This window comes from Lupinus angustifolius, chromosome LG04 (genome assembly GCF_001865875.1).
Source record: "Lupinus angustifolius cultivar Tanjil chromosome LG04, LupAngTanjil_v1.0, whole genome shotgun sequence".
Classification (NCBI taxonomy): Eukaryota; Viridiplantae; Streptophyta; class Magnoliopsida; order Fabales; family Fabaceae; genus Lupinus; species Lupinus angustifolius.
Genome location: NC_032012.1, coordinates 4,010,263 through 4,022,552, shown reverse-complemented (window position 1 = coordinate 4,022,552; position 12,290 = coordinate 4,010,263). Strand labels below are relative to the sequence as shown.

The window sequence follows — 12,290 nt, the reverse complement described above, 5'->3', positions numbered from 1 at the left end:
ATGACGTCTATCCCTGTCTCTAGCAAGTAGATACTCCTGCACACCTGAACTCTATGCCTGAGAATCATCATGTTCTTGAGTTGAACTAGTGCATGGTTCCTTGCCTTTATTCACCTGAACCATTTCATTGCTCACTGGAATCATATTTGAACCCAAAGTCTCTCCATTTGGCATGGGCACCTCTGTCAAAACTGATTGTTTCATCATGAAATTTTCATCAAACACTGCATCTCTGCTCAACACCACCTTTCTGGAAACTGGATCCCAGAACTTGAACCCCTTCACACCTTTGGTGTATCCAATGAAGATACACCTCTTTGACTTAGGATCAAGTTTAGATCGTTCATCACTGGGTACATGTACATATGTAGGACAACCAAATATGCGTAACATATTATAATTGACTAGGTTACCTGTCCATACTTCTTTTGCAATTTTACCATCCAATGAAGCCCGTGGTGATCTATTGATGACATAACATGTATACTAAGTGCCTCTGCCCAAAATCCTTTGGAAAGTCCAGCATTCAGTCTCATACATCTGGCCCTATCTGTAAGAGTTCTATTCATCATCTTTGCAACACCGTTCTGCTGAGGAGTCTTCTTCATTGAAAAGTGTCTCTAAATGCCATGTTCCTCACAGAATTTCTGAAACTGAGTTTTTGTTCTCTGTACCATTATCTGACCTCATGTATTTGATTTTCCTACCAGTCTGGTTCTCTACCTCTGCCTTCCAAACTTTGAACTTAACAAAAACTTCTGACTTATGCTTCAGAAAATATGCCCAGACCTTGCAAGAAAAGTTATCAACGAAGGTAACAAAATACCTAGAACCTCCTAGGAATGGTTCCTGAATGGATCCTCATACATCAGTGTGGACATAATCTAGAATGCCTCGAGTCCTGTGTTGGGCAGCCTTGAAACTAACTCGTGTTTGTTTTCCAAGCACACAATACTTGCACAAATCTAGCTTGCATTTGTTGATTCCCCTCAACAGTCCTCTTTTATATAGTTTTGTCATGCCACACACACTCATATGTCCCAAACGCATGTGCCATAATTTTGTAGCACCATGGTTTGAATCTACTGAGATCTCCTCAGCCACTCCACCTACAATTGTTCTCCCTAACAACTTGTAAGTGTTCCATGCAGTCCTTTTACCCTTCATCACAGTCAGAGCACCTTTGCATACTCGAAGAATATCACTGTCCCCATCAGCTCTATAGCTAAACCCTTTGGCCTGCAATGTCCCCAAAGAAACCAAATTCTTCTCCAAATCTGGTATGTGCCTAACCTCACATAACGTCTTCACTACACCATCATCCATCACAATTCTGAGTTCTCCCATACCAATAATTTCACATGCTTTATTATTTCTGAGATACACGAAACCAAAATTGCCTGCCCTGTATGTGGTGAACCATTCTCTGTTTGGCGTCATGTGGTGAGAACAACTAGTGTCAAGTATCCACTCATCTATACTATAATTTGATGATACAAATAGTAGATCAACTTCACTATTGTAACCAGAGTCATCTTTCTGTGCAACATTTGCAGATGTAGATACTCCATCTTTCCCTACCGGCTTGCTAGGACTCCATTCATTGGGACAATCCTTTTTATAATGCCCAGTTTGTTTGCACTTATAGCACTCTACTGGTGTTCTACCCCTGAAATTTGCCCTTTGGCAGACCTCCTCTGCCTTGTCTCCTCCCACGCGCTTGGCTCCTTTCACATACAGGCCATCACTCTGAGACCCTTCACCTACATTCTGTCTTCTTTGAGTGTGGGTTAAAAGTGCAGATGTGATCTCATCCAGTTTGATTGAGTCTTTCCCGTATGTCAATGTTGTCACCAAGTGTTCATAGAAATTTGGCAAAGAACACAGGAATATTATTGCTTTGTCCTCATCATCAACTTTCACATCAAGTTTCTGCAAGTCGTTGATCACTTGATTAAAATTGTTGAGATGTTGTTGCAAATCAGCACCTTCCTGCATCTTCAGGCCATAGAGTCTCTGTTTCAAATACAGCTTATTTGTTAGAGACTTGGACATGAACCGCTTCTCTAATGTCTCCCACACCTCTGTTGGTGATGGGTTGGTGATTTCAGATCCATACCATGATAATCACATCATCTGATAGACAGAGTCGTATGGTTCCCGCAACCTTCTCCTTCCCAATCTAGTTGATCCATACCCTCTGGTTTATTCTCACGCAGTACCTTTGATAGACATTGTTGAGCCAACACATCCTTAACCATCCTTTGCCACAATCTGAAATTACCAGTTCCATGGAACTTCCCCACCTCGAATTTGGCACATGGGTTAAGAGCCATCTGATACCAATTGTTGGGAACAAGCGAACAATCAAATAGTAAAGAGTATAGAGACAAGAGAATAACACAAGAGATTTGGTAACGAGGTTCGGCCAATGCCTACGTCCCCAAGAGCGTTGAGCGGCTACCACTATATATTATTAGAGAATAAGGATTAGTGTTTTTACTATTCTTCTCCTTGTTCATTAGGTTTACATAATATCAATATATATAGCCCTCTACTCCAACCCCTTTACATCAGCCCAAGCTCATAACTTGTATTGCTGTTATATAGAGATATGAATCATTGCACAACAAATTCTAAGTAATGAAGGTGCAAATTTGGTTTAGTTAAAGAATTGTCACAAGGTCCAAAAAAGAATTGGTAGATAATACTCTAGAAGTCATTATGACTTATGAAGGGTGGATAATTTTACACTTAGATGGAAATAATTCCTACGTGGAACTGAATGTCTATCCATAATATATTGATATAGTAATGTAAGACTCTATTAAATATTATGATAACAAAAAAGTTAAAAGTTCAATTTCTGGAAGCAACAAACAAATTTCTCATCAATCATAAACTATTCATCAAAATATAAACTTCAATCTCATTTACACGTGAACACTTCCATACCTTATGGCATTTTTAGTTTGCATTTAATAATTTTAGTGGTCCATTTCTTATTATAAAATAAATCAAACAAATTTCTTTGATTATCCCCATCCTCCTCGCGGACTTTTCCACACCTGATATGTCAAATTCAAAAAAATATGTTTTGAATTGTCATTATTTTTATAGTTACATGAAGTTTATTGAAACAAGACTTATATAGTCTCAATTGCAGTCACGGTAGCATCCTAGAAACTCCTGAAATACAAAGCCATTATCACATTAGACAATATAGAAAGACCAAAATACACAAGTGGACTAGCCAAGTAACCAATTCCAAGTTTGTGTATTTATATTTAGGTATTTACTAATACACTTCTTCATATTATTACACACTAACTTAGACCAAACTATAATGATGCTGCAACTAACCTTGATATGGTGCTTGACATGGTTGAGCACTAATCACCATGGTGCAGTTGCAGACCCTCAGACACGTCTACTAAACACTGGTTGCAGTCCATTCAATGTAACAACCAATAATTTGCACACCTTCTTTGGCAGTATCAATGGAACGCTTTCAGAAATAAGAGCACAAGTTAGCAACCAAAGCAAGCATTTCGCCACAGCACAAGAAGCCAAGGGTGAGATTCTTGCATTTTCTATGTTTCAGTGTAGAAATTACCTCTCTAAGAAGAATTGTCTTGGTTGCTTTGACACTGCAACGACCCAAATCCAGAATTGTTCTCATGCTAATGGCGCCAGAATCATATATGATGGGTGCTTCCTCAGGTATATTTATCATAAATAGTTGTCTCATAATTTGAATATCTAGGACAAAGTTTTAAACCCGAGTTTGTGGCCATAATTTAGATCACATCAGACTACATTTTCTTTCCGATAATAGTATAGTTTTGGTAGTCTTAGACACAACTTAAAATCTTAATCCAAAATACAATACTCTAGTTATATGCTAGCTTAGCATATATTTTATGACGTTTGTTGCATGTAAAAAGCAAACACAAGTCACGTAAAAACCAATTTGTATTATTCTTTTGTCTTTCTTTTTTTCCGGTTACCGGATTTTTTTTATTTTCTCGCTTTCTCATCTATATTTTCTATTTTCAAATTGAATTAATATGTCATACTTTTTCCCTTGTTTGAGTTTGTAGGGAATATTTTATGTGCAAGAATTACTGCCTTTACATTCTTCATTTGGTGTTATAAAGAGAAAGATAGAGTATAGTAAAAAAGAAAAGACAAAACTAGTATTTTTCATCCTTTATCTTCTTCATTTTTTTCTTCAAAAGGGCTCGAGATGGCCCTTTTCTTTTGCAGCTTTTTACTTCAAAATTTTTAAATTCTTATCGATTTTTAAATTCTAAAGCAAAGTCATGATAAATATGAGATTTAGGAATTTCGATTGTGGATAAAATAATTTTCACATAAAAAATTAATGGAAAAGTTAAAGTGATTATACATGGCAAAACTCATAAACTCAATTAGGAATGGCAACGGGCGCGGATAGTGTTTTCCCGTGCCCAAACTCACTATATTTGTGGGTATCCGTGCGCGTAGCGGATATTTACGAGTACTCAACAAGTTTTTAATTTTAATTATATATTTATATAATTTATAATAATCAATATGTACAAATAATTGTTACATGAATAATATGATATTTATACGATAAGTTTATTATCATAGTCAACTGTGTGTAATTTATTATGAAATAATAGTAAAGTACATGATATATAATAAATATATATAAAAATTTAACTAAAAACTAAATATATAAATTTGCAGGTACCCACGGTGTGGGTATCACAAAACCCAAAACTCGCTCCCGCCCATAAGTTATTATTGCGCGTATCCATTGCGGGTATTTCCACGGGTACGCACGGGTCGGGTTTTTTTGTCATTCCTAAACTCAATATAATTCTTTAATTAAACTCATTAGTCACGAGATATTTTATATTCACATTCTTAACTTCCAAAAGTTTCAAAACAATTTACTCTTAACATGAGTCTTAACTCTCGAGCTTTGTATACTCAGGAAAGTATTTGCTGTCCTATTTTATTATCATTCAAACTGATAACTTAAAAAATTATTAAGTTAATAAATATTTGGAAAATCCAACACACAACCATTACCCTTATTTACACTACTAAAACATGATCTATCATCAAATCATATGTTTTGCTTTAATAAGATGTGAATAATAATATTTATCACACTTTTATTAGATTTTATATAATGTAAGTATAATATATCTACTTATCGTACATTGTTTAATTAGTTAATCACAAGTTTAACCCTTATAATACTATATTTTGAGAAAGGGTACTACATTAATAAGAATGCTATAAATTATAACTATTACTATTATTTTGTTTTTGTAGTCTAGTCCAGTTAACATTTTTAGGCTCAGCTTACCTATTTTAGCTGGCATACACAACATCCTCACATATTTGTGTGGCTTGTATTTTTTTACTTTATTCTCATTATCAGATATCATCCAATAAAATAAATGAATGCTTTCCTTCTTTGTTTGATTTCTCAACGAAAAGATTGCAAATATGTATACTGATATGATTGGTTGTAAATAAAATATCATCCTATATTTCAATACCTGTTTTTTTCTCTAAAATATGGTTTTTGCACACAACTTTATGATTGATTATAAAGGAATTAATTTTAACAGTAAACCATTAATTTGGTTCTATATTTTTTTATTATACTTTAGCCTTAAAATTATAAAAACATCAATTTAATTTCGAGCTTTGTACATTATCAATGAATTTAGTTTCTCATATTAACTATCATAGATTAATGATAATGAAATATCTGAGATATCACCTTAAAGTATATTTATATAACAAACTTATGCTGATAAATATCAAACTAGTATATTGAACCAAATTTGAAGGACTAAAATATGACCCCTCAAAATGTATTCAGGTATGAGAGTGAGAGTTTCTATGATCAAACCACTCAACCTGGTAATGGTGTATCATGTGGTAACAAAACTGCAAAGGAAACTCAATTTGATGCAACAGGAAAACAAGCATTACTGAATCTCCAAATAGCAACACCAAGAATTAAAGGTTTTTATGCAGCAACAAAGACACAAGTGGGTGGAAGTGCAATTTATGCCACTGCACAATGTGTTGAAACTGCTACAGAGAATGATTGTCTAGCATGCATGGTAGTTGGATATAATAATTTACAGACATGTCTTCCTAATACAGATGGTAGGGCTTATGATGCTGGTTGTTTCATGAGATATTCTGAGACAGCATTTTTTGCTGATAACCAAACCATTGATATCACATCATATTTAAAACAAGGTACATTTAGAACATAGTAATGCCCTTTTATTAATTGATTTTGGGTAAATGAGGGTATGTATGTGTTAGTGGAATTTCCTCATGACATGAAAGAGAAAGATAGACACAACATGAAATAAGTCAAGATTTGCATGACATATGTCAACAAAAAATGGAATCAGGATTCTGTCCTTTTGTTTTTAGTGGCAAAAATATTATTTCATTATATATAAAATGATATAAATATCACACTATGTTGTTTTTTCTCTTTGTTTTTTCCAGTACTTGTCTCTCGAGTACTGGAGAGGATCCTACTCCCGAAAAATGAGATGATCCAATATTGAAAATATAGCTAAGTGAATGTGCACTTTGTACACCAACCTCTTTTGGAAATGATGTAAACTTCTTACTTGTAGGAGGAGGTTCTACTAAGAAGTGGGCCATTATAGGTGGTGGTGTTGGTGGTGTAAGTCTTGTTGTGATTCTCCTTACATTATTTGTCTGCCATAGACGATCCAAAAAACCAAAGAGAGCCCCTAGAGGTAAGAAAATTCAGAATATCTGCAATGTGATGCTGTGAATGTGTGATGCTTAGTTTCATCACTTTATCTTAAAATTACTATTTCCATGGTACCTTTATTTCATGTCATCTAACTTACTAAACTACTAGTTTACATTTTCAGTGCCTTAAATCTTTAACATTTGTTCTTTGCACCAAATAAGTGTGACTTCATTATGTATTTATTACGAAATTGAAACTCTGGTTTTTCTTGCAAGGTGACATATTGGGAGCAACAGAGTTGAAAGGTCCACTTAACTACAAGTACAGAGATTTGAAAGCTGCAACAAAAAATTTCAGTGATGAAAATAAACTAGGAGAGGGAGGCTTTGGTGATGTATACAAGGTAAATTAAGTTATTTCAATATTTCAATAAAAATCATGTTCAAATGACAATAAGATAAGACAACCAATCATTATAGTGATTTCTTCTTGTACCTTTTTATTTGACTTATTCCTTAAAAAAATTAGTTTGTACCAAATTAGTATTACATGATTGAGAATGTAAGTTAAAATAGTTTTTATCATGTGTCATAAAACGTGTTAAAAAGAACTAATTTCACTAACATTTGATATATTTATTGACCATTTTGGGGTTTTCAATTTTTGAGGAATCAAACTAGTATATGTGAAAATTTTGTGGGACCAAAACATATATTTACTCTATTTTACTTTGTCAACTAAACATTCTAAAAGTTGAAAAAGAAAAGGTCATAACCTACACCAGAAATACAAAAACAAAATCTCATTCATACTAAACTATCATGTATTAATTGAGCAGGGTACACTGAAAAATGGAAAAGTTGTTGCAGTTAAAAAATTGATTTTGGGTCAATCCACCAAGATGGAAGATGATTTTGAGAGTGAAGTCAAGCTTATCAGTAATGTTCATCATAGAAATCTGGTTAGACTTCTTGGTTGCTGTAGTAAAGGCCAAGAGAGAATTCTTGTTTATGAATACATGGCAAATAGCAGCCTTGACAGATTCTTATTTGGTAACTCATCAATCTCCAATATATAGAATCATTTTTTGAATTCTTATTACTGTTTTCAATCTTGTTCTTAGTCTTGAGTTTACAAACTCTGGAAACAGGTAACAAAAAAGGTTCCCTCAACTGGAAACAAAGGTATGGTATAATTTTAGGCACTGCAAGAGGACTAGGCTATCTGCATGAGGAATTCCATGTTTCTATCATACATAGAGATATAAAGACAGGAAATATTCTCTTAGATGATGATTTTCAGGCCAAAATCGCTGATTTTGGGTTGGCGCGACTTTTACCGGGGGATCGTTCTCATCTAAGCACGAGATTTGCAGGAACATTGTAAGGAAAAATGAATGCCTTCTCTTAAATTTCATGATATTTATTTCAGCAGCAGACATAATAAAAGAGTTAAAACTGAAAACTTAAGTGGGGAAAATCTATCATTCATTAACTATGACATAAATATTATGCACTTATCAGGGGATACACAGCACCTGAATATGCAATCCATGGTCAATTATCAGAGAAAGCTGATACCTATAGTTATGGTATTGTTGTCCTTGAAATAATAAGTGGTATCAAAAGTACTGACGTGAAGATTGATGATGATGGTCATGAATACCTTCTTCAACGAGTAAGTCGAATCCGATTTATAAGATGAAATGGTAATTTTCCAATGCTATTTTACAATATGACTTGATTACCACTTTGCAGGCATGGAAATTATATGAGAGAGGCATGCACTTGGAGTTGGTGGACAAGGACTTGGACCCTGATGAATTTGATGCAGAAGAAGTAAAGAAAATCATAGAGATTGCTCTGTTGTGCACTCAAGCATCCGCTGCGGCGAGGCCAACAATGTCTCAAGTAGTAGTGCTACTCATAAGCAAGAGTTTACTGGAACACTTGCAACCAAGTATGCCTGTGTTTGTTGACTCGAATCTAAGGGCTCGAGAGGAAAAATCTACTTCAACCGGTGGTTCTTCTACATCTAATGCCACTGCCTCCATTTCTGTTCTATCGGCACGATGATTATATGATACAGTACATGTACTTGAACAAGAAGTAACTGAACAAAACAGATGAAGATTGTTCTTCTTTTCAACTATGCCTATGAGTGAATCGGACAAGTAGAATGGTTTTTGTGAAATAGTAAGTACTGTTGTATTTATTTTGTAGAATGGAATAGAATAAGTTTCATTACATTATAGTGCAGCTGAGACAAGTTGCAAAGTCTGATGCCAAAAATGAAGTTATAGTCTTTCAGTATTGTAGAGGGGAAGCTGTTTTCTTGTGTACTTGTTCATTTACTTTTCCAGAGAACAAAAAAAATTGTGCAATGACAGATATAGTTACATTATTATGTTCATGCAATTGCAGAAAAATGCAATTCAGAGAATTATCAAAATCATAATTACAATGTAGGCCACAATTTAAAACTATAGGGAGATACCTTTTAACATAGCAATAGGTAGATAGTAACAACTTAAACAATGAGGAACTAGTTCACTTTGGGAATTGTTTAACTTTATAATATATTCATTATCATCTGTCATTTGAATTTTCTGTAAAACTTAACTTACTCAAATGATATTTTAAAAGTTTCAGGCTTATTTAATATGCTTATTAGGCTAAGATGAAGAGAATAAATTGATATTTTTTTCTAGTAAAAGCATTGATTTTTTTTCCTCAACAAAAATGAAAGTCAAGCAGAACCTGCTGGAATACTCTCATAAAAAATTGTGTTCAAAGAATAGAATTTGGTATCCAAGTTAGAGCAAGCAGTATCATTTTCAGTAGCTTCAGCAACAACAATAAAATTATTTTACATTTAGAAAATGTAAGTTTAATTTAGTGTATAGCCATAAATTCAAAATTTGAAAGTATAGAGCTTAAATTAAATTTAGAAGAGAATAATTGGAAGTAGGAAAATTTAAAACAAATGTTGAAAATAAAATAAGTTATCAACAAAATGTTGGTCTAGTGGTGAAAGACCCACTAAATTCCCAAAAAGACCAAAGGGAGAGTTTGATTCCTAGGAGCAACACTTATTGGGAGAGACAACCACTCACCGCGAAAGTGATTAGTTCCTTACCTATAAAATGAGGGATACCCTTGTACCAAAAAAAGTAAAATAAGTTATTATTATGAGAGATGAAAAAGATTAACAAACTTCACAATCATGCAGAGTAAAAAAGTAATTGATGTTCTAGTGTTTCAGTACATTGCAGTGTATTTTATGAAATAAGTCTGTGTTGATTTGATAGAATAGAATAAATGGATGGACACTATAACATTAAAATACATACACTACGTTTTACCAACAAATTAACACAACTGTTTTCTTTTATGCCAGCCTCATAATAAAAAGTGAAGTCACACAAGGGTAGAATTGAATTGAACTGTAAGAGAATAACATGGGGGAAAATGTGCACACTAACAACCAAAAGAGTTTCAGCTCAAAGAAATTAATGTCTATCTACAAAGATAGACTTTTATTAGATATGTGTATCTATCTCTCAGCCTTGTACATTACAACTCACATATAGAATTGTAACACACGTCTACATACATACTTTTGTAAAAGATGCATATACCAAGTTTCATTCATTAATTACGATACAAAGCGTGGCTAAAAAGATACTTCAATACCAAGTAGTACCATCAACTGAGAAATGAACTCAGGGTGCCCTGGCCATGCAGCTCCGGTTACCAGATTTCCATCGGTGAAGCAACGGCTTATAGGGTCAGGCTCCAGCCATGTTGCTCCTGCTAGAACCACATTAAGCTTCACGGCTGGAAAAGCAGTACATTTCCTTCCCTGTTACAAGAAAAAAATTGCATAATAATAGCATAAATACAGTGAAACCAGCAAAGCTAAAAATAATAGCAGTGCTAGATTTGTAATTCTGTGGCAATAAATGAAATAAGGAGAATGAGTGAATGACAGAAATTCTCATGTTTTTTTCTACCTAGTGTCACCAATGATGGTGAAGGAAATTAAGAGAAACGAAACTGACAAACAAGACACATAATAATCTGATCAAAACTGACAAGGTAGTTTTTATGAGTTGGGGAAATGAGTGATATACCAACAACAATAACAACTAAGTCTTAATCTCAGTAGGTGAGGTCAGCTACATGGACTAAAAACCTCTCATCCTTACTTCTGCTTTCACATCTTCCTTAAGGCCATTCATAAAGACTCCTTTCATGAACTCTTCATCAACAAAACGAAGCGGTGCCGACCGAAGCTCAAATTCCTCCCTATACTCCATGACCGTTCCCCTCTGTCTCAACCCCATCAACACTTCATACGAGTTCGTCGATGATGCTAATTGAAACCGACTCATCAAGGCTTGTCGGAATAAGGGCCATCTCACGGCAGCAACCATCCTTGATTCCCACCACTGGAAGTCTGGAACCAATTTAAAGCCTTCCCCTCCAAACAAACTACGGCGGTATCAACCTTCTCCTCATCAGGTATCCTGTTAATTTCAAAATAGCGCTCCACCCTATATACCCATCCATGGGGATCTTCTCCGGTGAAATATTGAACCTCTACCCTCTTCACTCTTTCTCCTCTCCTAGTATCCTCGTCGCCCCATACCCAATCCCTATGGTTTCTCTCTTCCCGATTACTATTTTCTCCCACACCTTCTCGGCCCAACCCCCTTATTTCTCCTACTGTCTCCTCCAACCGCTCAGTCACCGTTCTCATTAATGTTTCCATTTGCTGTCTCAATGTTTCTTGAAAAGAATTTTGCATCCCTTCAAATCTCTTCTTCACATTCTCCAATCTGTTTTCCATTCTCGTCGATACCATCCAGAGGCTCCCAAGATCGGGAGCTCTGATACCAACTTGATAGGAACCAGCTAATAGTAAGAAAGAAAAGGCAAGGAATTGGAAATAAAACAGTGCAGAATATTCTATTGAAAGTAGGTAAAAGTTATGATTGCAAGATTAGGAAATATCAAGGTATGATGATAAAAAGAAAACAATGACAAGGGAAACAATTCCCTCCTTCCTGTGACACACGTCACCCCAATTCTCTCCAAATGATTCCCCCTGATTCCAGCCTCCTTTTCCTCCTCATATGTACCTCCTAGAATTTGTTCTCTCTCTCTTTCTGCCACGTGTGTAGTTAGTTACTACCATGTGCAACAAATCCCCTTTCTTCACTTGTTCCCATTTTACCTTGATCCTTCTTCCTTTTTCTCTGGTATAGCCTCCTGATTGGAGGTCCATCAATACCCTTCATAACGAGTAATACCTTGTCCTCAAGGTGGAAATCGGAGAAAGCAGCCCGAAGCAAATCAAAGTCCTACCAAGTACTGTCATGAACAGGGAGGGCAGTCCATTTAACCAACACCTCCGTGTGACCATTCAACAATTTGCGACAACCTAAGACCTTTTCAGGGAACACCACTAGCTCCCATTCTTCTGTCAGACCCGCAGGTAGTTGTTGACTCAGGACACTAGA

At 35.1% G+C, this 12,290-nt stretch overlaps 2 protein-coding genes across 2 annotated transcripts in view; one reads left to right on the top strand and one right to left on the bottom strand.

Moving 5' to 3' along the window:
- On the top strand, positions 3,248 to 9,220 carry LOC109345168 (cysteine-rich receptor-like protein kinase 2). The gene is made up of 8 exons (XM_019583994.1): positions 3,248 to 3,723; positions 5,894 to 6,282; positions 6,678 to 6,803; positions 7,039 to 7,166; positions 7,602 to 7,815; positions 7,914 to 8,145; positions 8,287 to 8,440; positions 8,521 to 9,220. The coding sequence occupies exons 1-8, from the start codon at positions 3,347 to 3,349 to the stop codon at positions 8,836 to 8,838; spliced, it is 1,938 nt and encodes a 645-aa protein (XP_019439539.1). The 5' UTR covers positions 3,248 to 3,346; the 3' UTR covers positions 8,839 to 9,220.
- LOC109345164 (protein DJ-1 homolog D-like) overlaps positions 10,263 to 12,290 on the bottom strand; it is an 11,852-nt gene continuing 9,824 nt past the window's right edge. Inside the window, exon 5 of the mRNA XM_019583987.1 lies at positions 10,263 to 10,627. Coding sequence (XP_019439532.1) covers positions 10,439 to 10,627 — 189 coding nt within the window. The 3' untranslated portion in view covers positions 10,263 to 10,438. The remainder of the gene's footprint in view (positions 10,628 to 12,290) is intronic.

Excerpts from the sequence above, each read along its gene's own strand:
- LOC109345168 (XM_019583994.1), top strand. The coding sequence starts at position 3,347 with ATGATGCTGCAACTAACCTTGATATGGTGCTTGACATGGTTGAGCACT. Across the intron at positions 6,804-7,038 it reads ACCAAAGAGAGCCCCTAGAG|GTGACATATTGGGAGCAACA; the intron begins GTAAGAAAATTC and ends TTTTCTTGCAAG. Across the intron at positions 7,816-7,913 it reads CCTTGACAGATTCTTATTTG|GTAACAAAAAAGGTTCCCTC; the intron begins GTAACTCATCAA and ends CTCTGGAAACAG.